General features: G+C 39.6%; 1 protein-coding gene across 1 annotated transcript in view; it reads right to left on the bottom strand.

The window, feature by feature from the left end:
- Positions 1 to 151: 151 nt before the first annotated feature.
- UBE2V2 (ubiquitin conjugating enzyme E2 V2) overlaps positions 152 to 27,307 on the bottom strand; it is a 33,252-nt gene continuing 6,096 nt past the window's right edge. The window contains exons 2-4 of the mRNA XM_061171701.1: positions 16,301 to 16,449; positions 11,605 to 11,730; positions 152 to 4,700 (exon numbers count right to left, since the gene is read on the bottom strand). Coding sequence (XP_061027684.1) covers positions 4,554 to 4,700; positions 11,605 to 11,730; positions 16,301 to 16,449 — 422 coding nt within the window. The 3' untranslated portion in view covers positions 152 to 4,553. The remainder of the gene's footprint in view (positions 4,701 to 11,604; positions 11,731 to 16,300; positions 16,450 to 27,307) is intronic.

Below are 27,307 nucleotides of genomic sequence, written 5' to 3'. Positions count from 1 at the left end.
CAGTTTGGCAAGAGAAAAAAGGTAAGAAAAATCTGAGGTCCAGCCGCACACTCTAGGATAGACATGGCAACAACAAAAATCCAAGACGAGACGAAAATATTTACATTTCAAGTAGAGAGTAATTCAATAAAACATCCTCAATATTAAAGTCTTTTACATTTTAATTACTATAATTGTGTTAATTTGCTTTATAATTTTATAGGGCTAAGAAGTTTATACATTTGCATTAATACAATTTTATGCATTAAACAATGTTTTAACAAAAATAATTCAAGACAATACTGAGTCCAAAAGAATTATTTTTCTCCTTAAAGAAGTCCATATGATACTCAAGATTAAGAAACCCAGGCAATTAGATATTTTACTTTTCTTGTGAACTCAATTACTTTTACTTGAGTATTAAGATGATTTTTTAAATTACAGCAATAAAAAGATAATTTATGATAGTGGATATAATCTGGACATCTGGCAATCACTACTTATTTGGACAATGTGGCTTGAGAAGCAGTAAAACAATACATTTCTCTTTGTCAGTTATCCACTGTGGAGAAAAACTACCTTTTTCCCTCAAATTTAAGGGCTGACAAACTACAAAGGCTATAAAATCTCACCCTGTGTAATAAAGCATTCACAATTACCATGCTTGTTGATTGGAAGAGTCTTTGGACCCAAAAAACATGACATTAAGTATTATAACTAATTTTACTACATTTTAATGTAGGTGTCCTGTCGAAACCTCACTTTACATTACACTGTTAATTTTCCAGATTACTTTGTAAAATTATCTATTGTTAAAAGCCTGTTTAAAAAAAAAAAGCTATTATATCAGATGAAGGAAGAATACACACACTCAATTGTTCAGTGTTTCCCCATAATCTCTGAACAATATTTTAATTACTCAACTGCACTGAACAAACAAGAAACAGTTTTCACTCTCAATGAATTCAAAGATTTGCTTCTTTACTGACCACAGGGTTTCTCACTTCTATTGGTTTCTCAGTGCCAGAGATTAGTCTTCCTTTGGAGGTGGACTATTACCTTTACTTTTGTATAATCTTTTGGCTGCCAAAATCTCAGACAGATGTAAGCAGCTGCTCAGTACTCAACTAAGACAAGATGAAAGAATTCACATGGTAAGTCTACATCAGGAGCAGAGGGGTCACTGCACAACCCTTACACGGTATCCGGTCAGCTGCCCACCGGAGAAAGGATGATTCCTGGAATCTTTCTAAGTTAAGAAAGTGAAATCTATCTGGCTTTTATCACTGATTTCATAAATGAAGTTGCAGAAAAAATCTTGTACTGATCTTTAGATTACATGTAAAAATGAAATGCAGAGGACCTTTAGCAATTTTTTAGGTGAGACTATCCCATTAGAGATGTACGTAAACACAATGGGCAACCTCTTCATATCCAGTGATTCTTAAAAATCACGTACTCACTCCATGATTCCCTCAAACTCCCTTATTTCACAGGATGACAGTTTTGACTTGTCATTTATTTTCTGTGTCATCAAATACCTTCAATAGTTTTCTCTTCAGAAAATACTTATGGTGTATCTTTTATTTTCAGTATTCCACTATACTTTTAAAATAACCAACATTTTCAGTATGACCTATGATAAGATTTCCATCTACTGTTTAGTAACTTCAAAGAGGCATATTAATTTTAGCATAAAAGATATTCTATTTCCATACATTTTGTTTGTCAATAAACACAGTACTGGGTAGGAATTAACTGCTAACGCTCCTATCAAGCCTGTAATACGCTGCATCCACTGCTTTTCATAATGTTTCCGTTTTATATACAAAATACAAACGCTTTCCAAAATCTTCGGAGCTGGAATCTTTTTGTGAACACAACCAAAAGCCAATCAAGTTGTTACTGGAAAATCATATTGTTACTTCTCAGAAAAGTGAAATCAGTGCCTTTTAGATCCTTCCCAGCAATTAATTATACTATAATGCTACACATATATGTCTAAAAAATATACTTACCGAGGAAATCTGGGGGAAAAAATTCCTTAAGTAACTCCCCAAACTGTTTTTCATGACACTAGACAGTATCATCCGCACTTACACTCTTTAACGTGTACATGCAAGTACGGCTGTGTACCCACGAGAAGAGTGAGCACAGCTTTGACCGAAGTCTATACCTCACGATGCGTCTTCCAGAGCCGCCCACATGGTCACACACCAAATCCAGGGTGGGAAACACATTGATATTTTCCAGCCATGTACTCTAAATTTTCAAAACAATATGAATTTCATGCATATTTATCAAAAACAATATATACTTAGTGGGAAGCAGTTAAATCAATGAACTGGTATTAAGTAATCCAGACTAATAAACCATATGCAAGTCAAACTAATTCAGTCCCCCAGCACTTACTCAAATTTGAAGTGTGATAAATTCTTTTAAAAAGATAATTTAAAATTACAATTTTAAAAAAAATTTTACACCCAAAAGACTCAAATACCATTGACCACCTCTTATAAATGTTTATGTTCCAAAATCCTGAAAAGTCACACATAAACCTGTAACAACAAATGCCATTACTTTAAAATACTAGAAAAAATATTTTTTAAATGAGGGATTCTGAAAATTAGTAATTAAAACCATTAAAGCATAACACTGACCTAACAGGACAAATATTTTACTTTTGTAATCTTTATTAATACATGATCATCCCCTAGAGTCTCACCTGCTAGCCTTTCAAACAAATTTCGAAGGCAACACACACCTGGGCGGGGGAAGTCCTTCACAACAGTGGGTGCGGGGAAAGGAGAGTGGACCAGAGGTCAAGGTGCCCAGGGTCTCAGCCCACCCATGTAGAAACAATGTACAGCATTCAGATGGTTATCAGCGCCCACGTATGACAGGACACACTCTCCCAGTGGGGAAGGGGTCACTAGAGACCGATTTAGACTGTCAGGAACCACCACTCTCACATAGGATATCAGTGTAATCACACTTAATCTCAACCACTTAAAATTTTTAAGAATGTATGCCAAGGTAATAGTTCATTTCAAACCTATTTTAATAAATTACACATGCACTAATTTGTATGTATACATTCTCTATGTGTCACTTTAAACATCTTTGATAATTAAAGCCATATTGAAATTAGTAAATTTAGATAAACTGCCGCTGACTTTACCGTATTACTGGCCAAGAAAAGGTGGCTCACAGCTTTAACTTTGAATGCACTTGATAAAAACATGCCAGGGTTGAGAAATCTGTCCTTGTTACATGACCACCTTACTATTTTCTTCAGAAAACAGAATCCATAAGAGAGAAGTATTTTCAACAAAGTAGTACACCCAAGCGCTCTGAGATGAAAAACGGCGACTGAAAGCCTCAGGTCACTCTGGTAAAAGCAGAGCACAGGTGGACTTTCAATTCAGAATTATGTAGCTGCCAAAGCAAAGGATAAATGAACAAAACTAACCCCAGTTAGTGCTAAGAGCACTGGGGGCAGATATGATGAAGAAAAACTGGAACGTATATTTGGATAATTTGCAAATCTCTAATTCTATAAAAATTGCTAGAACTCAAACATCTTTCTTAACAATATTTCTGGTGAAATCAAATTCAAAACATAATACCTGGGATTCCTCCTTCTCCTAACAAGAAATTAAACTTATTAGGTAATCTGTACTGTTAAATACTCCACAAATTCCAATTTGCAAGAAGTATACAATATAGGATAAATAATAAAAGGTGTGTATAGGGGAAGGCTACAATAATTCCAATTTCTGCTACCTCAGCAAGTTACTGTACACATACCACATCAATATAACAGAAATGGCACAGTTTCTGAGGACACATTCCACATTTTATTTACAATTTAAGACTAACGTTAATCTCAGAATCACATATCCATACATCTATTTCCTTTTTGTTGATTTCACTTAAATGTAAATGCATGGTTTGTCCAACAAAGACTGTAAACAACTCTTCACCGCGTCTGGTACATGGAACACCCAGGAACAGCTTGTAACGGAAATCCGTCCACCTCCCCACAACAATTTTATTATAAATACAGGTATCAAAACAATCCTGAACGTATTTTTGATACTACTAGTAGTCAGCACCTATACCGCTTCAAAAATGAACACATTTGGTGACAATATTCATTGTACCTGCTATTTTAGACAATTTCAACGGAAGCTCTTTCACTAAGCAAGAGCACGCCGTTCCGGGTTTTCCTTCTTGAGCTTTCTCTTCAGAAACACATCTGCTTGCACAGCCATCTGACACTTCTCGCTGTTCTTCCACCTGGAAACCTGAGTTCCACTCTGAGTACTCCAGGTTCATGCTTAAATGACGGTGCCTTAACAAGAAAAAAAACTGTGCTGAATTTTCCTCCTGTTACCTGAAAACATAATGGGTGTACATATATTAAATATACTCTTACAGATGTCCAGGTCATGTTTACCAGCTGGAATTATCTTACTTAATGTGTGGGTATTTTGCATTGTGATATTTAATCAAGACATTAACATGAATAGAAGGTTGTTGATTTAAGACAAGTTTTAAATCCACTAAAATTAATTGTTGTATGTTTGTCCTTCTGGTGGCTGTGGAAGCTTCATATTTTCTTTGGACATCATTAGACGTCTTAGCTCTTGAAGTACAACTTTAATGCTGTATGAATTTTGCCATTTTGCTAACACTGGTATGCTCCGTGCATCCACCTGAAAGGAGAGGGAAAAGAGTAAAATTAACTACCAAGTTTAAAGGGGTCTGGCACCAATTTACTAGACACACTTTGATAAGAAGTGCTTTGAAAAATTCATAGCCTGGCTCTATTTTCACAAAGCGAACATTATGAAACTACTGGTTCATATAATACTTAGGGATAATATTCCTTCTTCAACAGGTGTTTCCTAAAAATTTGTGTCCTTTCTGTGTGGTGCTTTTCTGTAAACGTGTAGTGAACTTCGGTCATCAGAAATAAACAAATGTTATATAAAATAACTACACATAAACATATTCACCAATTCCTTCTTGATAAGGTCAGAGGTTTCTCTCCATTTCCAATGCCACGACCCAAAGTCTGGGCAATGACCTCCACCAGGATTAAGGAAAGAACTGCGAACCCTGACCTCTGCTTTCGGATCTCTCTCTCCCGTGTGTTCTCCGCACTGTGCTAAATTCATCTTCCGCTGCAGGAAACTGGCAGGATGGGGCTGGAGCTCCTTCAAAGCCTCACCCCCAGGTACCTGCCATCTCTCGGCCTGCGTGGCAGTTCCCTGGAAAACCCCTCCCGCAGGGTTTCTCTTTGTCTGACCTCAGAACTCACCCACGGAGGACCACCTAGTCCCCGGCCCACCCCTCCACCTGGTGTTTGCCAAAAATAACCAGTGTCAATTGTGTGACACCTCGGAGACACAAACTACTATGTACAAAATAAGCAACAAGGATGTACTGTACAACACAGGGAAAGATAACCATTATATTGTAATAACTTTAAATGTAGTATAATTTATAAAAATACTGAATCACTATGTTGTACATATGAAACAAATATAATACTGTAAATCGACTATATACTTCAATACAAAATAAAAATTTTTTTAAATTAAAGAAATTGTTTAAACTGTTTAACACCTCTGCTAGGTGAGGAGGTGGTAAGAGGAAAGCAGGAAGGTGACCAAATACTTCACAGGAAAGGTGGGAAATGAGATGTCCAGTGAGGCTTTGAAAAGTTCCAACACACGCCTGTGAATCTAGAAGACACACATGTGCAGGGCTGTACAGGCTCAAAAGACCTGAGAAGGCCATATACTCTCACCTATGGCTGACCCTGAGCAACATATAAAGAATTTGATTATGCACCATAACCAAGTGGGATTTATCCCAGAAGGGCAAGGTTGGTTCAATATATAAAAATCAATCAATGTAATACACCATATTAACAGAACAGAGAGCAAAAAACCATGATTATCTCAACAGACACAAAAAAGCTTTGACAAAATCCAACAACCTTTCATGATAAAAACACTCAACAAACTAGGTATATCAACCCAATAAAGAGCACCTACAAAAAATATACAGCTAACAGCACACTCAATGGTGAAGGACCGAAAGCTTTCCTCCTGAGATAAGACAAGACAAGGACATCTGCTGCCATCACTGCTACTCAACACTGAACTGGAGGCTCTGGCCAGGCAACTAGGCAAGAAGATGAAATTAAAGGTTTTGAAAAGAAAGAAGTGAAACCATCTCTATGCGCAGATGCCATGGCCTTGTACACAGATCCTAAGGCAGCCATTAAAGGAATTGCTGGAGGGAATAAACAAGTAGAGCAAGGCTGCAGGGTACAGGATCCACAAACAAAACCTCGTCTGTGTGCTTGCAATGAATGATCTGAAAATCAACTCAAGGAAACAATGCCATTTACAATAGGATAAGAAACAGAAGTGTAGGCCATGTACACTGAATACTATAAAAAAACTGTTGACAAAGACATCCCATGTACATGGATCAGAAGACTTAATGTCGTTAAGCTGACAATACTCCTCAAATTGATCTACAGATTTCACACAATCCCTATGAAAATTTCAACTGCCCTGTTTTTTCTTTCCTTTTTTGCACAGCTGGACAACCTGATCCTTTAATTCATATGGAAATGCAAGGAACCCAGAATAGCCGAAACAATATGAAAAAGAACACTTACTACAAAGCTACAGTAATCAAGAAGGGTGTGGGACTTCCCTGGCGGTCCAGTGGTTAAAACACTGCACTTCCATTGCAGGGGGCACGGGTTCGAGCCCTGGTCGGTGAACTAAGATCCCACATGCCGCGCAGGTGGCCAAAACAAACAAACAAAACAAAAACAAAGGGTGGGGCTCACACAAGGATGGACATACAGATCAATGGAATGGAATACAACTGAGAACCCAGATCAATGGAATGGAATACAACTGAGAACCCAGAAGTAAATCCATGCACGTACAGTCAAAAGATCTCTGACAAGGGTGTCAACTATGGGGAAAGGACAGTCTCTTCAATAGATGGTGTTGGGACAACTGGACATTCACGTGCAAAGGAATGAAGGTGGACCCTTAACTCAAAATGGATCAAAGACCTAAATTAACAGCTGAAACAATAAAACTCTTAGAAAAAAACAGGAGTAAATCTCTGTGACGTGGGATTTGACAATGGTTTCTTAGATGTAACAACTAAATACTTTCAACAAAAGAAAAAGTAGATAAATTGGCTACATAAAATTTTTTAATTTTTGTGTTGAAAACATCAAGAAAGCAAAGAGACAACCCACAGAATGAAACAAAATTCATGCAAATCATATACCTGACAAGGGGCTCTTGTTCAGTAAATTAAGAACTCTTAGAACTTAATAATAAAGGCTAAATATCTCAATTAAAATGTGGGCAAAGTGGATCGTGGTAGACAGCTGTTATGGACTGCATGTTTGTGTCCCCCAAAACTCATGCGCTGAAACCCTAACCACCACGGAAAGGTACTAGGAGTTGAGGACCTTGGGAAGTAATTATCAATAGGTTTAGGTGATGACCCAAGGGTGGAGCCACCAAGATGGGATTAGGAGAGAACGAGACTGGAACTTGCTCTGTCCTCCCTGTGAAGACCCAGCAAGAAGTCAGTCAGCTGCAGCCCAGAATGAGGGTCCTCACTAGAAGCCGACCGCGTGGGCACCCTGATCTCAGACTTCCCAGCCTCCAGCCTGTGAGAAATAATCTCTGCTGTCCAAACCACCCCCGGTTTATGGTATTTTTGTGACAGCAGCCAAACTAAGACAGCAGCTTTTGTGATGGTTCCCGAAGATCTTCAACTCCTGACATTCACGTCCTATGTGACCCCTCCCTGGAGTGTGGGCTGGACAGAACGCTGGGGTATGACTTCTGACGTTAAGATACAAAAATACTCCAGCTTCCATCCTCTTTCTTGCTTTCACTCCCCTGCTTTGCAGATGGAAGCCAGCTGCCGTGCTGTGAACTGCTCTGTGGCCTCTGGCTATAGTGTATAATTAGGAACTGAAGCCTGACTGAGAACTGACTACTGACAACACGTACGTGAGTGAGGCTGGAGCTGCATCCTTCCTCAGTCGAGCTTTCAGCAGAGACCACAGCACAGGCTGGCATGTGGGCTGCAGCCCTGTGAGAGGCCCTGGGCCATAGTCCCAGCCCACAAAGACTGTGAGACAATAAATCCTTGTCGTTTTAGACGGTTCTGAATAGACATTTCTCCAAAGAAGGTAAAAAAAAATGGCCAATAAGCAGGTGAAAAGGTGCCTAACTAGGGGAATGCAAATCAAACCACAATGAATATCAATCAAAAGAAAACCTGATGCCTAATCCAGTCACTCTATACACACACCTACGCTCCAATAATTAAACCAGGACTTAATTTCTCTGCTTCCAGGTCCCCACTCCAGCCTGACTATATGAAGCGTTGGTGGGGATGGACAGTCACAGGCACGTACACACAGTGAGCAGGACAGACATGGACAACCCTGGGAGAGCCCGGGCAGAAGTCAGTCAAGCTGAAGACAAGCCCCACCCAGACCCCACCTCAGCAGACATCCTACTTCTTAGGTGAACGCCCTAGAGCAGGGCCACTGAAAGCACCTTTCACGGAACAGCCCAAGGCCTTGCACTGATTTTTACTGGTCCACCACAAGATAAACACAGAAATTCAGAGTGGCCTTTAGAGAGTTCTACAGCAATCTGACAGAGAAACTTTTATCTTAAAAAATCTGAGCTTGGATTTTCTTCTTAATTTCATTTTGCTAGTAATTCACTTTCATTGCACTTTATAAAAATACTGATCCATAACCTACTGGAACCCACGAACCCCCCAGTCCTGAGACGCGTGTTCTAGGGTATAAGAATACTTGCATAAGAATGTTCACTGTAGCAATCTTTTCAGTGAAAACTGAAAACAACCTAAATCCCCAGCAAACGAAAAATGGAATATTACACAATAAAAAGGAACAATCTAATCTGCATGACATAGCATGGATGAAGTTCAAAAGTCACTGACATATGAGTCCACACAAAAGGGATACAACATAGAAGCATACACAAACGTGCACAGTAAAAGCACAACCACGCATGAAAATGATAAACGCCAAATCTGAGATGGAGCCACCTCCGAGGAAAGAGGAAGGGGAAACCGGGAAAGGCACAGACAAAGTTAACTCTGTATAATGCAGTCTTTCTTTAAAAAAAGACCTGTTACAAATAAGACAAAAATGTTAAGATTTGAGGAGGGTAAGTGGAGGATGTTGGTTACATCATTCTCTAAAACCTGCCTGTGTGTTAGAAACAATTCTTTTAAAAACGCCAAAAACAAAAACAAAGAGAAAAATGATAATCAATTTATAGTAACCGCTACAAAGGGGAAGAATAAAAGAGTGACTGTAGCAGAGTAACAAAACAGACACAGTTCAGACTGGGAGTCTGGACAGAACTCTCAGAGAGTGACACTTAACACAGGGAAGTGAAGAGTCCGTAAGGATGTCCACCCAGGAAGAACAGAAAGTGCAACGGTCTTGAGGCCAAAGGAAAGGTGTGCAGGGCAGCAAGCACCGTGAGCCCCCAGGGAGCCAGGGTAGAGAGTGTGCACGTGTGGCTGAAGCCACTGCAGGATTTTAAAGCACAGAAGCGACAGGACACAACCTGTGCCTCAGAAAGATCCCTCTGCTGCCTGCTTTGTAAAGATTGGGGGAGGTATAGCAGGAGAATCAGAGAGGCTGTGCAGGGCCCAGACAAGAGATGATGGCCAACATTCACTCGGTGGCAACGTAAGGAGAAAAGTAAGATCGGACTCGAGTTACATTTTCAACAAAGACTAACAGACCTTAATGGTAGAGGGTTTAAGGAGGAGAGGCAGAGAAGGAGGCATAATGTCCAAAATGAGATCAGGTAAGCTCGTAAGGCAGGTCTGAAATTTAATGCTGAATTTCCTAGTTCCCACAACAATGTAGAACTCACTATGAATTACCTAATTTGCAGAGTCTATAATGTGAAAACAAACCAGCAGATGTGAAGCACAGCTATTCCTGGTAAAGAAATTTCACAAAAATATCTTCCTCATAAAGGCAAAGTTGTATGCCATAAAAGAAATTCCCTAAACAATATCCATTCTGTAAATTCAAACTGTTTCGTAATCCTGCTTCCATCACATCTCTTAATATTACTTGACACAGAAATAGTTAAGTATGCACGCTGTAATTTCTAGAATAACCACTGGAAGAACAGAAACAATGAAAAGAATTGAGAACAGCCATTTCAAAAGTAGGAAAGAAACAAGAAACACGTGTAAAGATAGAAACCACAAGATAAGATGATTATTACACCTGAACGCATCACCACATTGTACAATAAATGTCCATGGACTGATGCCCTAGCAGGCAGGGCAGGGACGACTCTCAGGGCCCAGCACCGGCTGGCGCACCGCACGCAGGGAGGTATGGGAGTGGTCCAGCAGGTCCAGGGCTGAGATGCCCAATAACACTCCTCCAGGCAGGGTCATGCTTTTGTCCGGTGCACCCAGCAGGGAGGAGCCAGCCCACCTGGGGCCCTGGGGTGGGGTGGGGTGGGGGCCGGACGGCCAGCTGTGTGTCCAGGACCCAGCCTGCTGCTGGAAGCGTGCTTTCACACAGGGGGACTGAGCACATGCAGGTAAACACACTGGGCAACAGAAGGCAGGTTTCTCACCGCAGAAGGCAAGAAGTACAAGCATAGAAAGGATGAAATCTGGAAAACGCCCTGCAGTGTTGGAACAGAACTGGAGATGATGGTATAAACTCATGGTTTGGGATGGATGATGGACGGAAGAGAAGGAAAGAGGGAGGGAGGGAGGAAGGAAGGCTAGGCTGTATAGATGTGATACATAAAGAAAATATAAGAGAGAATATAAAAGAAATGCTCCGGATGTTAATTACCATTGCTGGGACACAGGGACGGGATGATAGGCGCACACAGAAGTTCAGGTAACGTCCTGCTCCTATGACAGATGAGGTTCCTGCTACTATCATCACATTACCATGCTTCTAACACGTATTCTGCATGTGAGCAAGCTCGCAACACGGCACCTCAAGAACCTGCACTTCAAGTTCTAATACTCGTATGAACCTAAGACTCGCACTGGAAATTATTTCCGCTCACTTCCTTCTGTGAGTCAGGTAGAGCACATCATTTTGATTTATCTGCTTTAAACAACCATGCTCAACCACGACTGTCTGTTCCCGTACAGGCATACTTGCTCCTCAGAGAAAAACCTCCTCTTCATACATATTCATCCTTTTAATCTCACCAATGTACCTTAACCCTAAAGAAAAATAACATTCAAAGAGAAATAATGACTATCTTATCACCAAGTAAGGATTCAGCTGAAATATGACTACTGAAGCAATTAATAAAACCCTCACCTCTATCTAGGCTAGTACATAAAGGTTCTTAAGGAAAGGTCCATTCAAAAGAGAAAAACAACATGAGATAAACTGTTTTAGACTTTCCGCTAAACAAAGGTGCTTTTGTTGTTGTTGTTTTAACATTCTCCTGACTATATATTTATAGGTTATGTAAGAATAAAATGACTACTTTAACTTACCATTCCACTGGAATTATTTATTCCATTCATATTAATTTTGGTTACAAATCTAACTGATGGAGGTGCTTCTGGGTATTTAGGTCCACATTCTACTTTCAGGCTATATATTCTGTTTTCATAATTTGTCTGGAAGGCAAAAATAATAATAATAATATTCAAGTGCTAATCGAGAGAAAGTACAATATAAATGTACTTAATATTACCACTTGTATGATCAAGAATTTACTTTTCTACAAATTTATTTGATCTATATGGTTAGAAAAAATGCAGCATGCACACTTAAAAGTAGAGATTTTATAAAATTAAATAATTCTACAAAGTAATATCAAAATGATCAGAACTTGCTTTTGTAGTACAGACAATGCCTGTAACAAATTAAAAGGAAAAAACAGACCACTTAAATTCAGATTTTACTAAAAAGTCCATATTGTGGCTTGACCTGTGTCACACATATATAAAGGTTCCCATTTTTCCAGGACAATTCTATTTATTCTTACTGCTCCCTGTATTAATTATTAATAATACTTCATTTCATTCTCAAAAGGGTCTGGCTGGACAATAAATTATATGGTTACCCCATTTATACAGCAATCAATATATCTTCTGGTATAAAACGCCATATTATACCATTGTCCAGCACTAGAGCAATTAATTCATGCCTCTTACTAGTTACATTTACATTATTACTTCATTAATTTTGTGGTCCATTAAATTCCATTATCTAAATTCAGAGATACAGTAGCCAACTTTTATTTTTCCACATCATTTAAAAACAGGGTTTCTTAATCGAGAAGTTGAACATTACCATATTATAAAACAGCCATTTTAAAGCTACCAGACTTAACGCTTCTAGATTTTTCAAGGCTTACTTTTATGCCTATAATTAACTCTTCTTTATCCTTATGGCTTCTGTTCACTCGGTAAACTTATTAGTGTGCAATGAAAACAAGAAAGTAAAAAAATAAATGGAAGTGACAATTTAATACCTGTTGATTCCTGTATAAACATGGGAAAAAAGAAGTTAACCATCTATAGATTTCACTTACCCCAACTGATCCACAGCTTCCTCTCCCTTAAGTAAGAGTTCTCCCAAGTGGAGGTCAGGTCTGGGTTATTAAACTACCGTAATTTAAGATGTATACAACAATCTTATACATATATTATTAAATATTTCAATATTTTAAAAAAGAAACAGCTGGATAAAACTCATCCAAGTTTAACAGCAAACATATATTAATAATATGCCCAGGACCTGCAGAGGTTTAAACAGGACTAAAGGTCAAGGAAATCATCTGGTCTGTTGTTCTCCAATCACATGCACATCAGTCTCTCTAGAAAACTTGTGTTAAAAATAATAATAATTTTTAAAAAATGATACAAATGAACTTATATACAAAACAGAAACAGACTCACAGACATAAAAAGCAAACTTATGGTCACCAAAGGGGAAAGTGGGAGGGGGAGGGGTAAATTAGGAGTTTGGGGTTAACAGATACACACTAGTATACATAAAATAGATAACCAACAAGGACCTATTGTAGAGCACAGGGAAAATGATACTCAATATTTTGTAATAACCTACAAGGTAAAAGAATCTGAAAAAAAATAGATACATATGTCTGTATCACTGAACCACTTTGCTGTGCACCTGAAACTAACACAACATTGTAAATCAACTAGACTCCAATAAAAAAAGAAAAGGAAAAAAAAATTTTTCTTAAATAGCCCCTGAGAAATTCCATACTGTTAAAAATACTCAAAGTACATGGAAACAACTAGAACTCTCATACTTTGCTGGTTGTAGAGAATGGTATAACCATTTTGGAAACAATATGGCATTTTCTTATGAAGATAAATAAGCACACACCTCCCCTACCACGTAGGAATTCCATTCCTAGGCATTTTATCCAAGAGAAATGGAAACAAACCTATGTTCATAAGAAGACTTGTAATCATAGCAGCTTTACTTGTAATGGCCAGGGAGTACTACGATCAGGAGAAGCGATAAGCACATTGTGGCATCTCTGTGAAACACACCACTACCCACTTCATGGAACAACACAGCTGATCCCGAGACATTAAATGCCAAGTCAAAAGAAGCGGGCCTCTAAGCACACACACTGCACGACTCCACTTGCACAAAGTCCTACAACACACAAGACTACTCTAGGGTGTAGGGAGTAGTGACTGGGGCAGGGTGGGGATGGGGAGGGGCACAGGGAATTTCTGGGGGCACAGACATGTTCTGTATCTCGACATGGGTGCGGGTAACAAGTTCCATTTGTCGAAAATCATGGTAATATCTATGCATTTCACTATATGCAAATTATACCTCAATCTAAGCTAGCCTACAATGATTAAACATCCTAACTTTTGGTACCTTGGATTAATTTCATCACCCCTGGATTTTAAATTAACAGCCAAGTCTTTCTGTTGTCTGACAAAAGAGTGAAAGAAAAGAGAGTAGTAAAAGCAACTAATGTTTATTAATTATGTACTACAGATACTCTCTTATTGTCTAATTATTAATTCATTTAATTCTCAAAACTTCTAAAGTAAGTATACATACAAGGAAACTTGGAAACGTTACTAAACATCTAATGCTAAAAAAACACTGCTTCAGAAAATTTAATATACAAACATATATGGAAAAACAAAATTGCTAATTATATAAATCCAAATAAATAGTGGAAAAACATAACAAACCAGGGATCTTAGTAACATATAAAAAACATATAAAAAACCGAGAAACAACTAACCAAGTAACAGAATGTTAAGGCAGGAATTCTCCTATTACCCTAAAGCTGGGGACAAAATTGTTCTGAATCTGGCACCTTCCAAAGAAAAACCAACTAAGCCGAGATGCCGCCCCTGCAGGTTTTATTAAAAGGCAGCTGAGCAGCTGAATGAGTGCTGGGACCACCCCCTTTCAGCCAGCACCCCAGGCCTCAGCGAGGCGGGGAAGCCTGGCTGGAATGACAGGGCCTCTCAGGGGTGCCTCCTGCTCCACAGGAAGGGGAAGGGGCTCCAAGACAACACCCCCCCGCCCACAGAAAGCGGCAGGGGGCAGCATCCTGTCTCTGCGCCCCCTGCCAGCAGGCCTAGCCCCATCCGACCCTACAGCAGCCCTGGCTCCCACTGGGCACAGCAACCCAGCGAGCTTCCTGTGGTTCAGCGACACCAGGAAACAGCTAGTTTGGGGGTCCTGCTGATGACCCCAACCGGGTGAGAGAGACTTGTGAACTAGGTTACAGGGCAGCCCACAAAATCATGGAGGGTCTCATGCACAAACTCCAAAACACTCTTCAAGTTTCAAGTCTCTTAGAGGTATAGCGACCAGAGAAAATCCAAATGTAAATAATTTCGCATGTATCCTCCACCCAGTTCAGACTGTCCAATCTGCAAGCTGCTCATTAGATAAGAATGCTCATAAATTATAAGCACTTACTTTTACCAAAAAGACCATGGTGATACTGTTCACAGGCAGTGAAAATCAAGGTTTTCATTACAAATACCAAGTTACAAAACATCAAGAATTCTAACCATCAGGATTTTATTTCCTTCCTCACATGTCTTATGGAAAAATCAGAGCACTGGAGGAAAGAGGGAACTTGTTAGTTTAGCAGAGTGCACGAATTCTGCAAAGGAATACCAGAAAATGCAAAACATACATTAATTCATTCTCTAAAGTTAACATTGCTAATTACCTGACCATTTTTCTTTTATAAAAAATCAAGAGGAAATCTAAACTCTACCCAACAGCAAAACAGTTGAAATGCTCCCATCACAGGCAGCAAACAGTATACAAAACCAAAGACTAAAAAAAATTTCATATTTGTGTTCTTTCCAACAAGTCAAAAAACATACAATACATATTTCCAAGAGTCACTGCAGGGTGCGCAGTAAATGGTGCCTTTGAGTAAGGAATGCAACGCAGAAAAAAAATTTCCCAGTCTGAAAAAGATTTTGAGTAAAAATAGAAAGTCATAAACTTGAGAAAGACCTAAGAATAAAACAACAGGTCTGTTGCCAGCAATGCTAGAAAATATGCAAGAATCAGTCTTGTCTACATATTTTATAGATGAAAACATGGAGGCCAGAACATTTCCATGGCGTGTCAACTGTCATTGGCCAACAGCAATGTGCACTCAACACAAACCAATTTAGAAACCCTGATGACACACACAGCGGGTTAGTAACATGTTACATCAAAACACACTGTTTGCTCTTCCCAAATACCCCTCCGTTTCCTCACCTTTTCTCCTCTCTATCTGGAATGTTCTCCATCCCCATCACCACCTTCTGAAATCCTACCAGCCAGTCCTTTAAGGCTCATTCCAAAGGCAACTTCCTCCACTGTTCAGCCTTCCTCAATTATTCCAGCTAGAAGAAACATATTCTAAAGTCCCGCAGTGAACTTTCTCTGCCATATTCAGAATCTATCATTTGTGTTCATTTCTTCTCCTCTACTCAACTGCAAACACTTTGGCAGCAATGATCGTATCAGTCTTTTCCCCCCAATCCTCCAGAAAATCAAGCATCAATAAATGTATACAAAATAAGTAAAAAGTGAGGAAGTGTTTCAGTTAAAGTTACCATAATTATTTATTTTAATATCAATATTATAAAATAAAATGCTTACTCTAAAGTGACAATAAATATTAATAGAAAAAAATATGTAATTTATAGCACTGACCCTTGGTGGCCCAATAATCATGCCTGTCCACCTTGTAAGTGTCATATCTTCATCATCTTCAAGGCCCCAGCTAACCGTACCATCGCCTACTCCTTTTTGTCCTTCTTCAAGTTCTTCCAACAAGCGAAAATTACGAGGAACTTTAACGCCTATACAAAAGAATGTCAATGTAAATGTAAAAAGCTCACAATTATAAGGGCTACACATATTCAAATTCAGCTTTTCCCAAATTAACCTTTAAAAATTATTTCCCAAAAAGACAAAATTCCCTTTAAAAAGCATTCTGCCCCCAAAAATGCTGAATCTAAAAACCCTTCAAAATGAAAACGCTAAAGAAAGCGCTGTTCCAAACATTAACAGCAGTACAGAACATGTATATAAATTCCTAATCAATCAATTTTACACTGACATAAATCAATCATAAGGGAATCATCGTAAGTGATTATTTTTCCATAATTGAGATTCCTGTTCCTCAGCCAAGAACACTACATCGAATAAACAGGCGTGACCAGAAAGTCCATAAAAGCTCCATTTCATTAGCATATACTCTCCAGTAATCTTAAAGAAGAGAATTATGTTCCATCTGTAAAAACGCACTAAGAGGTACTATTTTTGAGAATCCTGACCCCACCCTCGGTCCTGAGCCAGTCTGCTGGCTGCCTAATAACCAGGGGGCCCCGTCTCCCCTGTCAGCGGGTTGGAGGCTGGAGAGCCAGCCTCCTGGTGGATGTTTCCTAAGACACGTCCTTCTCCTCTGGGCCCAACGCAGCAACAGTTTCACAATCCAACAGCCTTTCTCACACCCCCACTTCTTTAGACCTCCTCATTCTACTTACTTCTAAAATCTTAACACAGAAATGTTCCTCTCTGCCTAGAACCCTCAGCCTTTCACAGTCCCTACTCCCTCATTCTCACTGAACCTGGTCTTTGCCACCATTCTGACCTCCAACCCCTGGAACCAACCACGATCTGTGCACTTTATCACAACCTGTCCTAGGATCACTGGCCTGGCCTCTCCAGAGGATGGACCCTGTGGTTTTCCGTGTTCTCAACAGCATCTAGCATGAAACACCCTCCAGCCCCACTGCACAAGTCTTGAAAAAAATCAGGACCCTCTCCTTCTGGCTCTGGAGCACCGCCTCTCTCCCTCCCTCCCTCCCTCTCACATGCAAGCACACACACAATCATGAGGCAGGAAAAAAAGTGACGTCTCTTTTAAAGCGACTGTCATTTTGTATGACTTATCTCTCTTGCTGAAACTAAAACATCTCTTTCAGTTACTAATCTGTAGTAATGTGTCTGGACAAACAATGGAAAGCCAATAAGTACTGCAACTTAAAAACACTAGCCATGGGGCTTCCCTGGTGGTGCAGTGGTTAAGAATCCGCCTGCCAATGCAGGGGACACGGGTTCGATCCCTGGTCTGGGAAGATCCCACATGCCGCGGAGCAGCTAAGCCCGTGCGCCACAGCTACTGAAGCCTGTGCACCTAGAGCCCGTGCTCCGCAACAAGAGAAGCCACCGCAATGAGAAGCCTGCGCACCGCAATGAAGACCCAACGTAGCCAAAAATAAAATAAATTATAAAAAAAAAAAAAACTAGCCACTTTATGTGCTGTGCTTCATAAAAAAGGCTTGAAAATCTTGGGCCACAGAAACATGGAGCTGTTATAATTCACAAAAACAAGAGTACTCATTATTACAACTACAATAACTAGTAATAACCATTTGTTTAGGGTACACTGTGTGTGATTTTAAATAAATTATCCCACTTGATCCTAAAAGCACTCATTTTACAGTTATAGAAACTGAAGTTTGAAAGAGTTAAGTGACCTACCCAAGGTCACACAGTTACAAGCGGCAGATCCAGTATTAAAACCCAGTTTCTAGACCAAAGTCACTCTCCTAACCGTTGGGTTATACAGCGAGCCATCCTGGCAGCATCGCGGGCGCCGCCCGAGGCCAGCTCCCAGTGCTGCTGCCTCCGAGACAGGGGCCCCGGCCCCGTTTTCTCATCTATAAAAGTGAGACCACGGTGGCTTCTGCTCCAAAGAACCACTGTGAAAATTAAACAAGGTAATCTATCTTAAACAGAATAAATGTTGACTATGACCGTTTTAGTGTCCATATTAAGTAAAATTACAAAAAACTTCCATTCACCTCCATCTACGTTTTGGGAGAGTTCAAGCTCTCTGTACAGTCCTGAAGGTTGGCCCCCCCCGAAACAGCCCCCTGAGCTGTAAGTTTCTAGGCACATAACGCTGGGACAACTGCTATTCCCTGCAGCTGCACAGTCAGAATCTCCACCATCTATTGCTACTGACTTGCTTTTTAAAGGCTTCTAAAAGGACCTTGATTACTCTTACCATTATGAAGTCATTCCCCAAGAAAAATTCTAAATTTGTGTTGAATTTTGTTGCCTCCTTTTTATAAACAATTCAGTCAGGTGAGCTTTATGAGCGTCCAAAACTACAAAGTAAACAATGTAAAAGTAATGTTTCTTTTTACATAAGTGCCATAAAAGCGATAAACCTAGTGACTGCTAAACTTTTCACCATTTCTATGCTGCATTTTGGGGAAATAGTTCTAAGATTAATGGATCAATTATTGGCAATGTTAACATTTAAAAGATTATAGCAGCTAAGATTATTTTGTTTTTAAAGTATAAGACTCAAAACAAACACCAGTGAGCTACATTTTTAAATTCAGGGCTAGAGTACTCCGGTTTTATTTCACCCAACCACTAATGTCTGTGAAGAGAAAACACCACGAGATGGGGATGTTGGTCTGTGAGTGTTGCAGTGTGTACATAAGCTGCCCTCTGGATCTCTTGCCATGTCTGAGCCTTCTTCTATTAGTTCAGAGTGCCTTTTTCCTATGTGTGTGTATGTGTGCATGCTGTTGCTATTACTGTTGTTGTTTAATAGTTTTAAATACTTTAATCCCTTAGTCTAGGATCTTCATTAAAAGAAAAAAAAGCAGCCCATATACCCACCCTTTCCTAGCTGAAACTCTTTTAAAATGCTGTCAATTTTTAGATCCAGAAGAACCTCAGAGACCATCAGGTCCAAAACCTAACGCTTTAGAGGAAAGAGAGTTCTCACCAGGAAAAGTTAGGTGATAATCCTAAAGTCACTTAACTACCAGTTAGTTACCAAACCAAGTCAAAAACCCAAGTCTCCAGGCATCCACTAATCTAGTCTCCTCCTTACTACATTACAATGAACCTCCATTCATAAGAGGTAAGACCCAAAATAATATTATTCAAAAGTAAAATGCTGAATGCAAACAACCTAGAAAACATGCTTCCAGTTTTTAATCTCAAGGCTATCAGATTCCTAATAATGTACCTTTAATTCCCACAATACCAAAAGTAAAGGCATAAACACTGCCAAATAAAAACTAGAATGAGTCTTGAAATGCTGTTTATTAGGAACATGGATTTCCCAATTATAACTCATAAATATTTTTACCTTTTTCAGTTATAAGGAAAAAAGCCCAAATAAAACCTTAAATAGTAATAAATCTGTCAATCTATCCACACAAACGTAAGAAATGACAGCAAAGCAAATTTAACATCACTTTGCAACCAACCATCTAAATTAAGAAAGCTCTGATAACACTAAAAAAAAGAAAAGAAAAGAAAAAAAAAAGATGAGGTGGTATAGTTTTGAAGAGGGCCAGGTGAATTCCAGTTCTACACTCTGGGATGTAGAAAACCCAATAATAAATAACTATGAACATTTTAGTGTATTTCTTTTTAGATTACTTTCCATGTGTAGTAATATATGGTTTCTGTGTTTTTTCCCAAATGATATCACGACTCATAATTTTGTAACTTGCTCTTTTCCTCACTTACAAACATGTTTCTATATGAAGCATAATCAAGTACCATTTTTAAATGTCCTGGTGAATAATATTAGTCATGTTGGGGAACGGGGTGGGCAGGACTTCACTGGACACCCTTTCACACTATTTGACCAGGTGAATCATCATCACCTACAGAAATGAAAGGAAAACCCCCATACAAACAGAATGAATTTCTTCCATCTTATCTGCTTTCCAGCCCTACTTAGCTGGTCCTCATGAACAGCCGGCTCCCCCGCACTACACGCCCAGAGTGGTGGTGGTAGGTTAGGGGAGGGAGTGTCGGGGTGCCCAGCTTACGGGCCGGTCAGGCTGCGTAACTGCCCCTGCAGAGTTCTCTTAGGCGCTTGGGCTTCTGTCACCCTTCGACACACCTGAGGGGGCACGCTGCTACAATGGAACTCCTGAACAGTCCCACTTGTAATCTGAGTGCTTGCTTCCCATCCCACTCTGGGAGTTCGGAGTCCCCACAAACTCCCAGCAGGCTGACTTAGTTAAAATGGACATATTTATTGAGCACCTCCTCTGCTCAGAGGAGGCAGAAGCATTAAATTTTACCTTATATTGTTTTAACATCACCATTTCACTAAGTAAGAAAATTAAGGCTTAAACTACTAGGTTGGGCCACATGAGTGGAACTGCTGATGTTCAGGCATCTCTGTGATCAACAGAAAGTAATTTTGCAAGGTCCACCCTAACAACATGGCGAGCTAGTGGGGGAGGCGAGGAGGAAACAAGTCCCAAAGCCCAAGCTGCCCGCCATTACTCTCACTCCCTCCCCTCAGTCCCAGATGGCACGCACATCCCTGGCCCTGCAAATCTGATGGGAAGAGGAACACATCATGACCAGCTGTGGGGGCAACTGCCAAAAATAAATCCTGCTCCGAACGCTCGTAAAAAGAGCCTTTCCATGTATCACACACCTGGGTGTGCGCGAAGCAAAATATTTCCCTACCCAGGGAAATAATATAACTGTCATTTTATATTTTTCAAAGTACTTTCCCATACAGTCATCTATCTGAATAAGGGAAATATCTTTTGAGGTGTGAGGGGCAGATATATCCACATTTTCACAAAGATCAAAGACATGAAGTAACTCACTCAAGATCATGGCAAGCCAGTAGCTGAGTCAAAAGTGAAATTCACATTTCTCAGCATGAGTACAACTCCTTCCATTACTGTACACTGCATACTTCAGAAAGTAAAAAGGAAAGCAGGGAAACTTCAGAATGTGTATGACTTAAAACACGTATTTTTCAAAACATACACATTGTTGAAATTCACTATATAAACAAAAACATACAGAAAGTTTTAAAATTCAAGTCTAAGAAACAGGGACTTACCTTCTGATTTTGCATTGCTTAAAATTATATAGTAACAGAAGCATTTATAAAAGCTCTCTGTGAATAATATTTTCTAATTTTTCAGAAATTTAAGACTCAAATATTTGTTTGGTTTTAACATTCTTTTCTTCCTTAATGGGATGAAACAAAATTCGGAAAACACCACATGTAGCGGAACATGCATTAGGCAGCAAAGCACTGGGAAACCTGTATTTGATCATATCCATTACTTCTACATTAACTCATCCCTTCACTCAATAAACCTCTGACTACTGGATGTAGTTACTATGCTAGGCACTTGATACCAGGAGGACTAAAACCCTTGTTTGCCCTCAAGAAGTTTACAGTCTATGACAGGAGGACAGTTAAAGAGATAGCACAACACAAAGTAAAACATCCTCTGGGGACACCTAGGAAGGACAACCAACCCCAAAGAACGGACAAGGAAGGTCTCCTTGAAGAAGAAACTCTCCAGGTACAACATAAAAGAAACCATTCAGGGGGAGAGTAGGTGAAAATATTCAGGACATTAGTGGAGAAAATTAAAAAACATAAGCAAAGAATGTCAAAAAACTGAATAAACAGAGCAATCTGCCTACATGAGAAACTCACTGCAAATACATAAGTTCTCCTCAAACTAATCCACAGATTCTTACAATTTAAACTGAAATTCCAATAGCATTGTTCTTGGAACAGGACAAAGAGTCCTAATATTCTTATGGAAAACTTAAGGGGCAGGAGTTTGGAGAAAACTTTTAAAGAAAAGGAAAACAGAGGGGATAACTTCCCTAGATGTTAAGACTTCCCCATCAGCCAAAGAAAGTAATTAAGATAATGTGAAGTCAGTGCAAGAATCGACAAACAGACTAATGAAAAAGAAAGCCCCAAAACAGATACATGCATGTATGAAAACAGGATATGTAATAAGGGCAGCATTAAGAGTCAGCAGGGGGACTTTCCTGGCAATCCAGAGGTTGAAACTTCGCCTTCCAAAGCAGGGGGTGCGGGTTCGGTCCCTGGTTGGAGCTAGGATCCCACACGCCTTGCGGCCAAAAAACCAAAACATAAAACAGAAGCAATACTGCAAAAAATTCAATAAAAACTTTAAAAAATGGTCCACATCAAAAAAAAAAAGAAAGAGTCAGCAGGAATCCACACTAAAAGAGGACCAATCTTGAATCATGTACCAGAAAAATATATGTTATTATTTTGCTTTAAAGAACATTAGTGGAAAACTGGCAGTCTGAACAGGGCCCAGAGATAAAAGTTCGGTATCAAAGTTAATTTCTTGATTTTGATAATTATATTGCCGAGCAAGAGAACGTCCCGGCTTTCAGTACATACACAGTGAAGTATTTAGCAGTGAAGAGGGACATGTCTATAACTTATTCTCAAATGGTTCATTAAAAAAAAGTATGTCTGTGTGGACGGAGGGAAAGAGGGAAAGAAAGAGTACACACGCAAGCACATGCAAAAATCTTAAATATTAGCATGGGGTAGGATTTCCTCATACTGTTCATGTAACTGTTCTGTAAATCTGAAATTATTTCAAAACAAAAAAATAGGGAAAGAATGGACTGGACTGTTCAGTAAATGATGTTAGAAAATTTTATCCACATGGAAAAATAAATTAGATCCCTATCTCACAGCATACATGAAAATCAATCCTAGGCATATTAAATGCCTAAATGTGAAGAGCAAAACATAGACTTCAGGAAAATATATGATATCCTCCGACCTTGGGATATAAGAAAGGATTTCTTTAAAAAAAAAAAAAAGCACAAACCAAAAGATTGATAAACTTGACTAAAATTTAAAAACCAACTTGACAAAAGAGCCACAAACTGTTATGAGTAACATGTAGTAACATGTTACATGAGTAACAAAAAATGTCAGCCTCCAAAATATACGAAGAATTCATCCTATGATTCAACAAGGAAAAGAAAATAGTGAATAAGGAGGTTCACAGAAATGGAAACGGATGTACAATAAACATATAAAAAGGGTTCTCAACCTCAACAGTAATCAGGGGAAACATGAATTAAACCATAATGACTCTCCACCAGACTGACAAATATTAAGTCTGGCAATACTTGGTTTGACAAAAATGTAGAGATGGAGGCTCATTCACTGCTGAGGTTGGCATAAACTGGTACAACTCTGGGAGGAAACTGGTAACATTCACGGAGATGCTGGCAAAGGGTTGGAGGAAGGTAGGAATGCTCACTTACCATGATTTCTAATCGTGAAAATTTAGAAACAACCTAAGCATCACATGGTATAATCCATGACAAAATACTGTTGCAATTAAAATGAAAGAATTAGAGCTACAAGTATCAATCAATGCTAAAATTTTACAAACATGTTGTTTAGTAAGTGTACAGTTGCAGTTTTACAAGGTGAAAAGGATCTGGAGATTGGCTGCACAACAAAGTGAATACATGATATTGCTGAACTGTACAGAGACAGTTAAGACAGTAAATTGTACGTTACAAACACTTTACCATAATTTAAAAGAAAAAATAAACCAAAAAAAAAAAAAGCTATATATCAACAGACCTTTACTATACTCTTCCTGAGTACATACACATCTAGCAAAAGTATAAAAATGTTTGTGGAATATACTCCTTAATCAGGATAGTGATCACCTCTGGGCAAAGAGGAAGGGGCCTAGTATTTGGAAGGGTCCTGGTAATGTTTCGTTTCTTCAAAAAACAAAAAACCTGAAGCAAGAATAATTTATTAGCGTTTGAGAGAGCTGGGGGTGGGTGAATGTGCATTCATGCATTTTTCTGGTGTTTAAAAATCTTTCATCTAAAAAGAAAAGGAGAAACAGTACCCAAACAAGGAGAGAAAGAATGGTAGGCAATGTTTGGGGATAGCAGTTGAGTATAAATGAGCAAAGAGCCAGAAACTGCCTGGAAGGACAGGTGTGCTTGCAAATTCAGACTTCACCTGCGGCGATGAAGACCAAGGGAGGGGTTTAAGCACAGACTTCAAGGACAGGAGGGCAGAGGGGAGAACAACATCGGCTGTGATGAAAGAGCAATCAGGGAAAAAACGTTAAATGCCTCCACTAAGAAAAATGTGGTTCGTTTTATTGTTCTAATTCTGTGATTTTATTTATTTCCAATAACCAAAACTAAACATCAAGCACGAGCTAGGAACTGTGCTAGGCCATGGGATCTCACACTGACAGTCCCAGCCCCAGCCCTCATGGAGCCGACAGCGTATTAGGGCAGCAAGACACAAATCACAGCGTATGAGAAGCACTTAGATGACAAAAGCAACAGGAAAGTTTCCTAAAGTAGTAGTTTTGCTCTACCACAAATCTAGACAGGTGACTGTGGGCAAAGTGTCTTTTTCTTAAACTCTGCATACTCTGATGTAAAATGTGGGACTAAACTACATGAGCCCACCCCAACCCAGCTCACTGACCCGCACATACAAGCCTACTTCAGGAGGGGTCCGGCTGGACTGGGGAGAAAGGAGAAATCCTGTCCCCAGGTCTCTGCCCCACCTCTATCCTCAGCTTCAGAACCCTTGCACAACCACGTTATTCCTAAAGCTCCTCCCAAGTTTAGGATTCTTGAATTCCATTTGGAGGACTGTTTCAGAACATCAGACATGACCCTATCCTAAGAAGTCCAAAAAAAGCAAAAAGGAAAAAGTAATAAACATAAGGTATAAAAATTTTAAGTTGATTTTTAAACTATTAAAACCCTATAACATGAATAACCAGTTACACTGAAGTAGTAAATGGATAATATGTATTTCATAGACAGATATGAAATACAACTGATAATCCAACAAGCAAATAAACCAGAAGAGAAAATAAGAAAAACATGCAGCCTTGAAAAAAAAAAAAATAATAACATTACTGTACTCCCATCAAAAAATAAAATTAAAAGCACAGTAAACACAATGCTGGCAAGACAGTGGATAAACTACATTTATCCATCCTTACACCTCACTGGAAATTGACTACACCCTGCTGAAGACGGAATTTGACAAAATATAACAAGAATTTTTAAATATTTATACGCTTTGATTTATACTCCAGTCTGTGAAATCCACCCTCAAGAACAAAGCACACAGAGTGCAGCCTGCCTCAGAGCCAACTGTGAACAACCCGTCTCCTGTCTCCAGGCATGTGCCCTCCTGTTCAGAGGCCAGGGCTACTCCCCTCCCCCCGAATCTGGGCTGGCCTTGCCACTTGTTTTGGTAGAACGTGATGCTGGTGCGGTTCTGGGCTGGGACGAGCCTCGTCAGAGCCCTATAGCTTATGTTTGGTTTTCTTGGAAGCCAACCACCATATAAATTCTGACCTCCCAGACACTACTGGGATGTGAGGAAGTCCAAACAGGGCACCTGGAGTGGCCACGCGGACGAGAACCAAGGCGCCTGGGCAAAAGGCCCAGCCCACCGTCAGGTGAAGGGAGACGAGCAAAACCACCCAGTCAGCCCCCGAATCATAAGAATAAATCACTGTTTGAAGCCATATATCCACTTCAGATATTAAAATTTGTCTTAGAATTGATGAAATATGGCAGATGAAAATAAATCTGAAAAAAATTTCAAATCAAACGTACATCTGAAGCATCTGTACTATACCTTCAAACACAAATCCTCTGGATTAGAGGATTTGCAAAGTGCCTCGAACCCGTGGTATGGAAGCTGCATTATGTACAGCAGAATGTGAATCATGCTACTGGTACTCTTTAGGTGACAGCCAAAACCACTCTGCCCCCAGCCACTCCCCCAAAATTCTGCAACTCTTCTTACAGCCTATGTGCTGTACACTAACTCAGGTAAGGAAAAAATAAGCAGCTTCATGTGTTTATTTAATAAAAGTATTTGAACACAAAACATCCTTTTAGTACTGCTTCACTTCAGAAAAGTAAACTCAAAACAAAATTTAAAAGTAAAGCATTATAATACACAAAGGGGGAAAGCTAGATTTTACTTGAGCCATTTGTTTTCTCATTATTAAATCACTCACATAGAAACTGCACCATAAGGAAATGACAACATCAGAGGCACTCAATAAACACGTGGTGCGTTTACGGCAGATGCTTACTCTCAACCTTTCTGTCGACACTTATGGGCCAGTCCTGAAGCAGGTGATGCCGATTCTGAACACAGAATCCTTTCCCCAGCGTCTTGGCGGTGGTGATGGGTGAGGACAACCATGTACGCGGACGCATTCAAATGCAATAAGCTACCACAAGAGATTCTGCTCAGACACACTACTGATATCTCGATGAGGCAGACTAAGCAGGGAGAACAGAGTTACTTAATATTCTCCAGGAAACCTGCGAGCAATGTTTACTTCAGAACTAAGAAGGAATGCCTCCCTGAGAATAAACTCGGGAGTGGCGGAAAGCTAGGTGAACCACAACATACTCTGCTTCCTCTCCAGCAGGGACTTCCAAGTGGAGTGAGGACTGGCACACCTCCCTCTGGCGGAGACCACTTACAGGGTACAGGGGCTCTCCTGTGACGCCAGGGAGCTGCAGTTAGAAGCAAAGGAAATATCCCGCCAAGTCACTGCTGGCAGGGTGAACACTTGAGAAAATTAAAAACTTTTCAATAACAAGTATATCCTCTCAGGAAACAACCACTTACATCAATACTGTTTAGTAAGCTGTAACTGATAATTCAGGTAGCAGGTGACACTACCCTGAATAACAAACAGTAAACCAAGCTATGCATTGTTGGTACTTTTCAATAACATTCCAGTCACCAGACTGAAAATAATCTATGGCATAATTACATACTTACAAAGAATAAACTGC

This window comes from Eubalaena glacialis, chromosome 17 (assembly GCF_028564815.1).
Source record: "Eubalaena glacialis isolate mEubGla1 chromosome 17, mEubGla1.1.hap2.+ XY, whole genome shotgun sequence".
Classification (NCBI taxonomy): domain Eukaryota; kingdom Metazoa; phylum Chordata; class Mammalia; order Artiodactyla; family Balaenidae; genus Eubalaena; species Eubalaena glacialis.
This window is presented reverse-complemented; position numbering and strand designations above follow the sequence as displayed.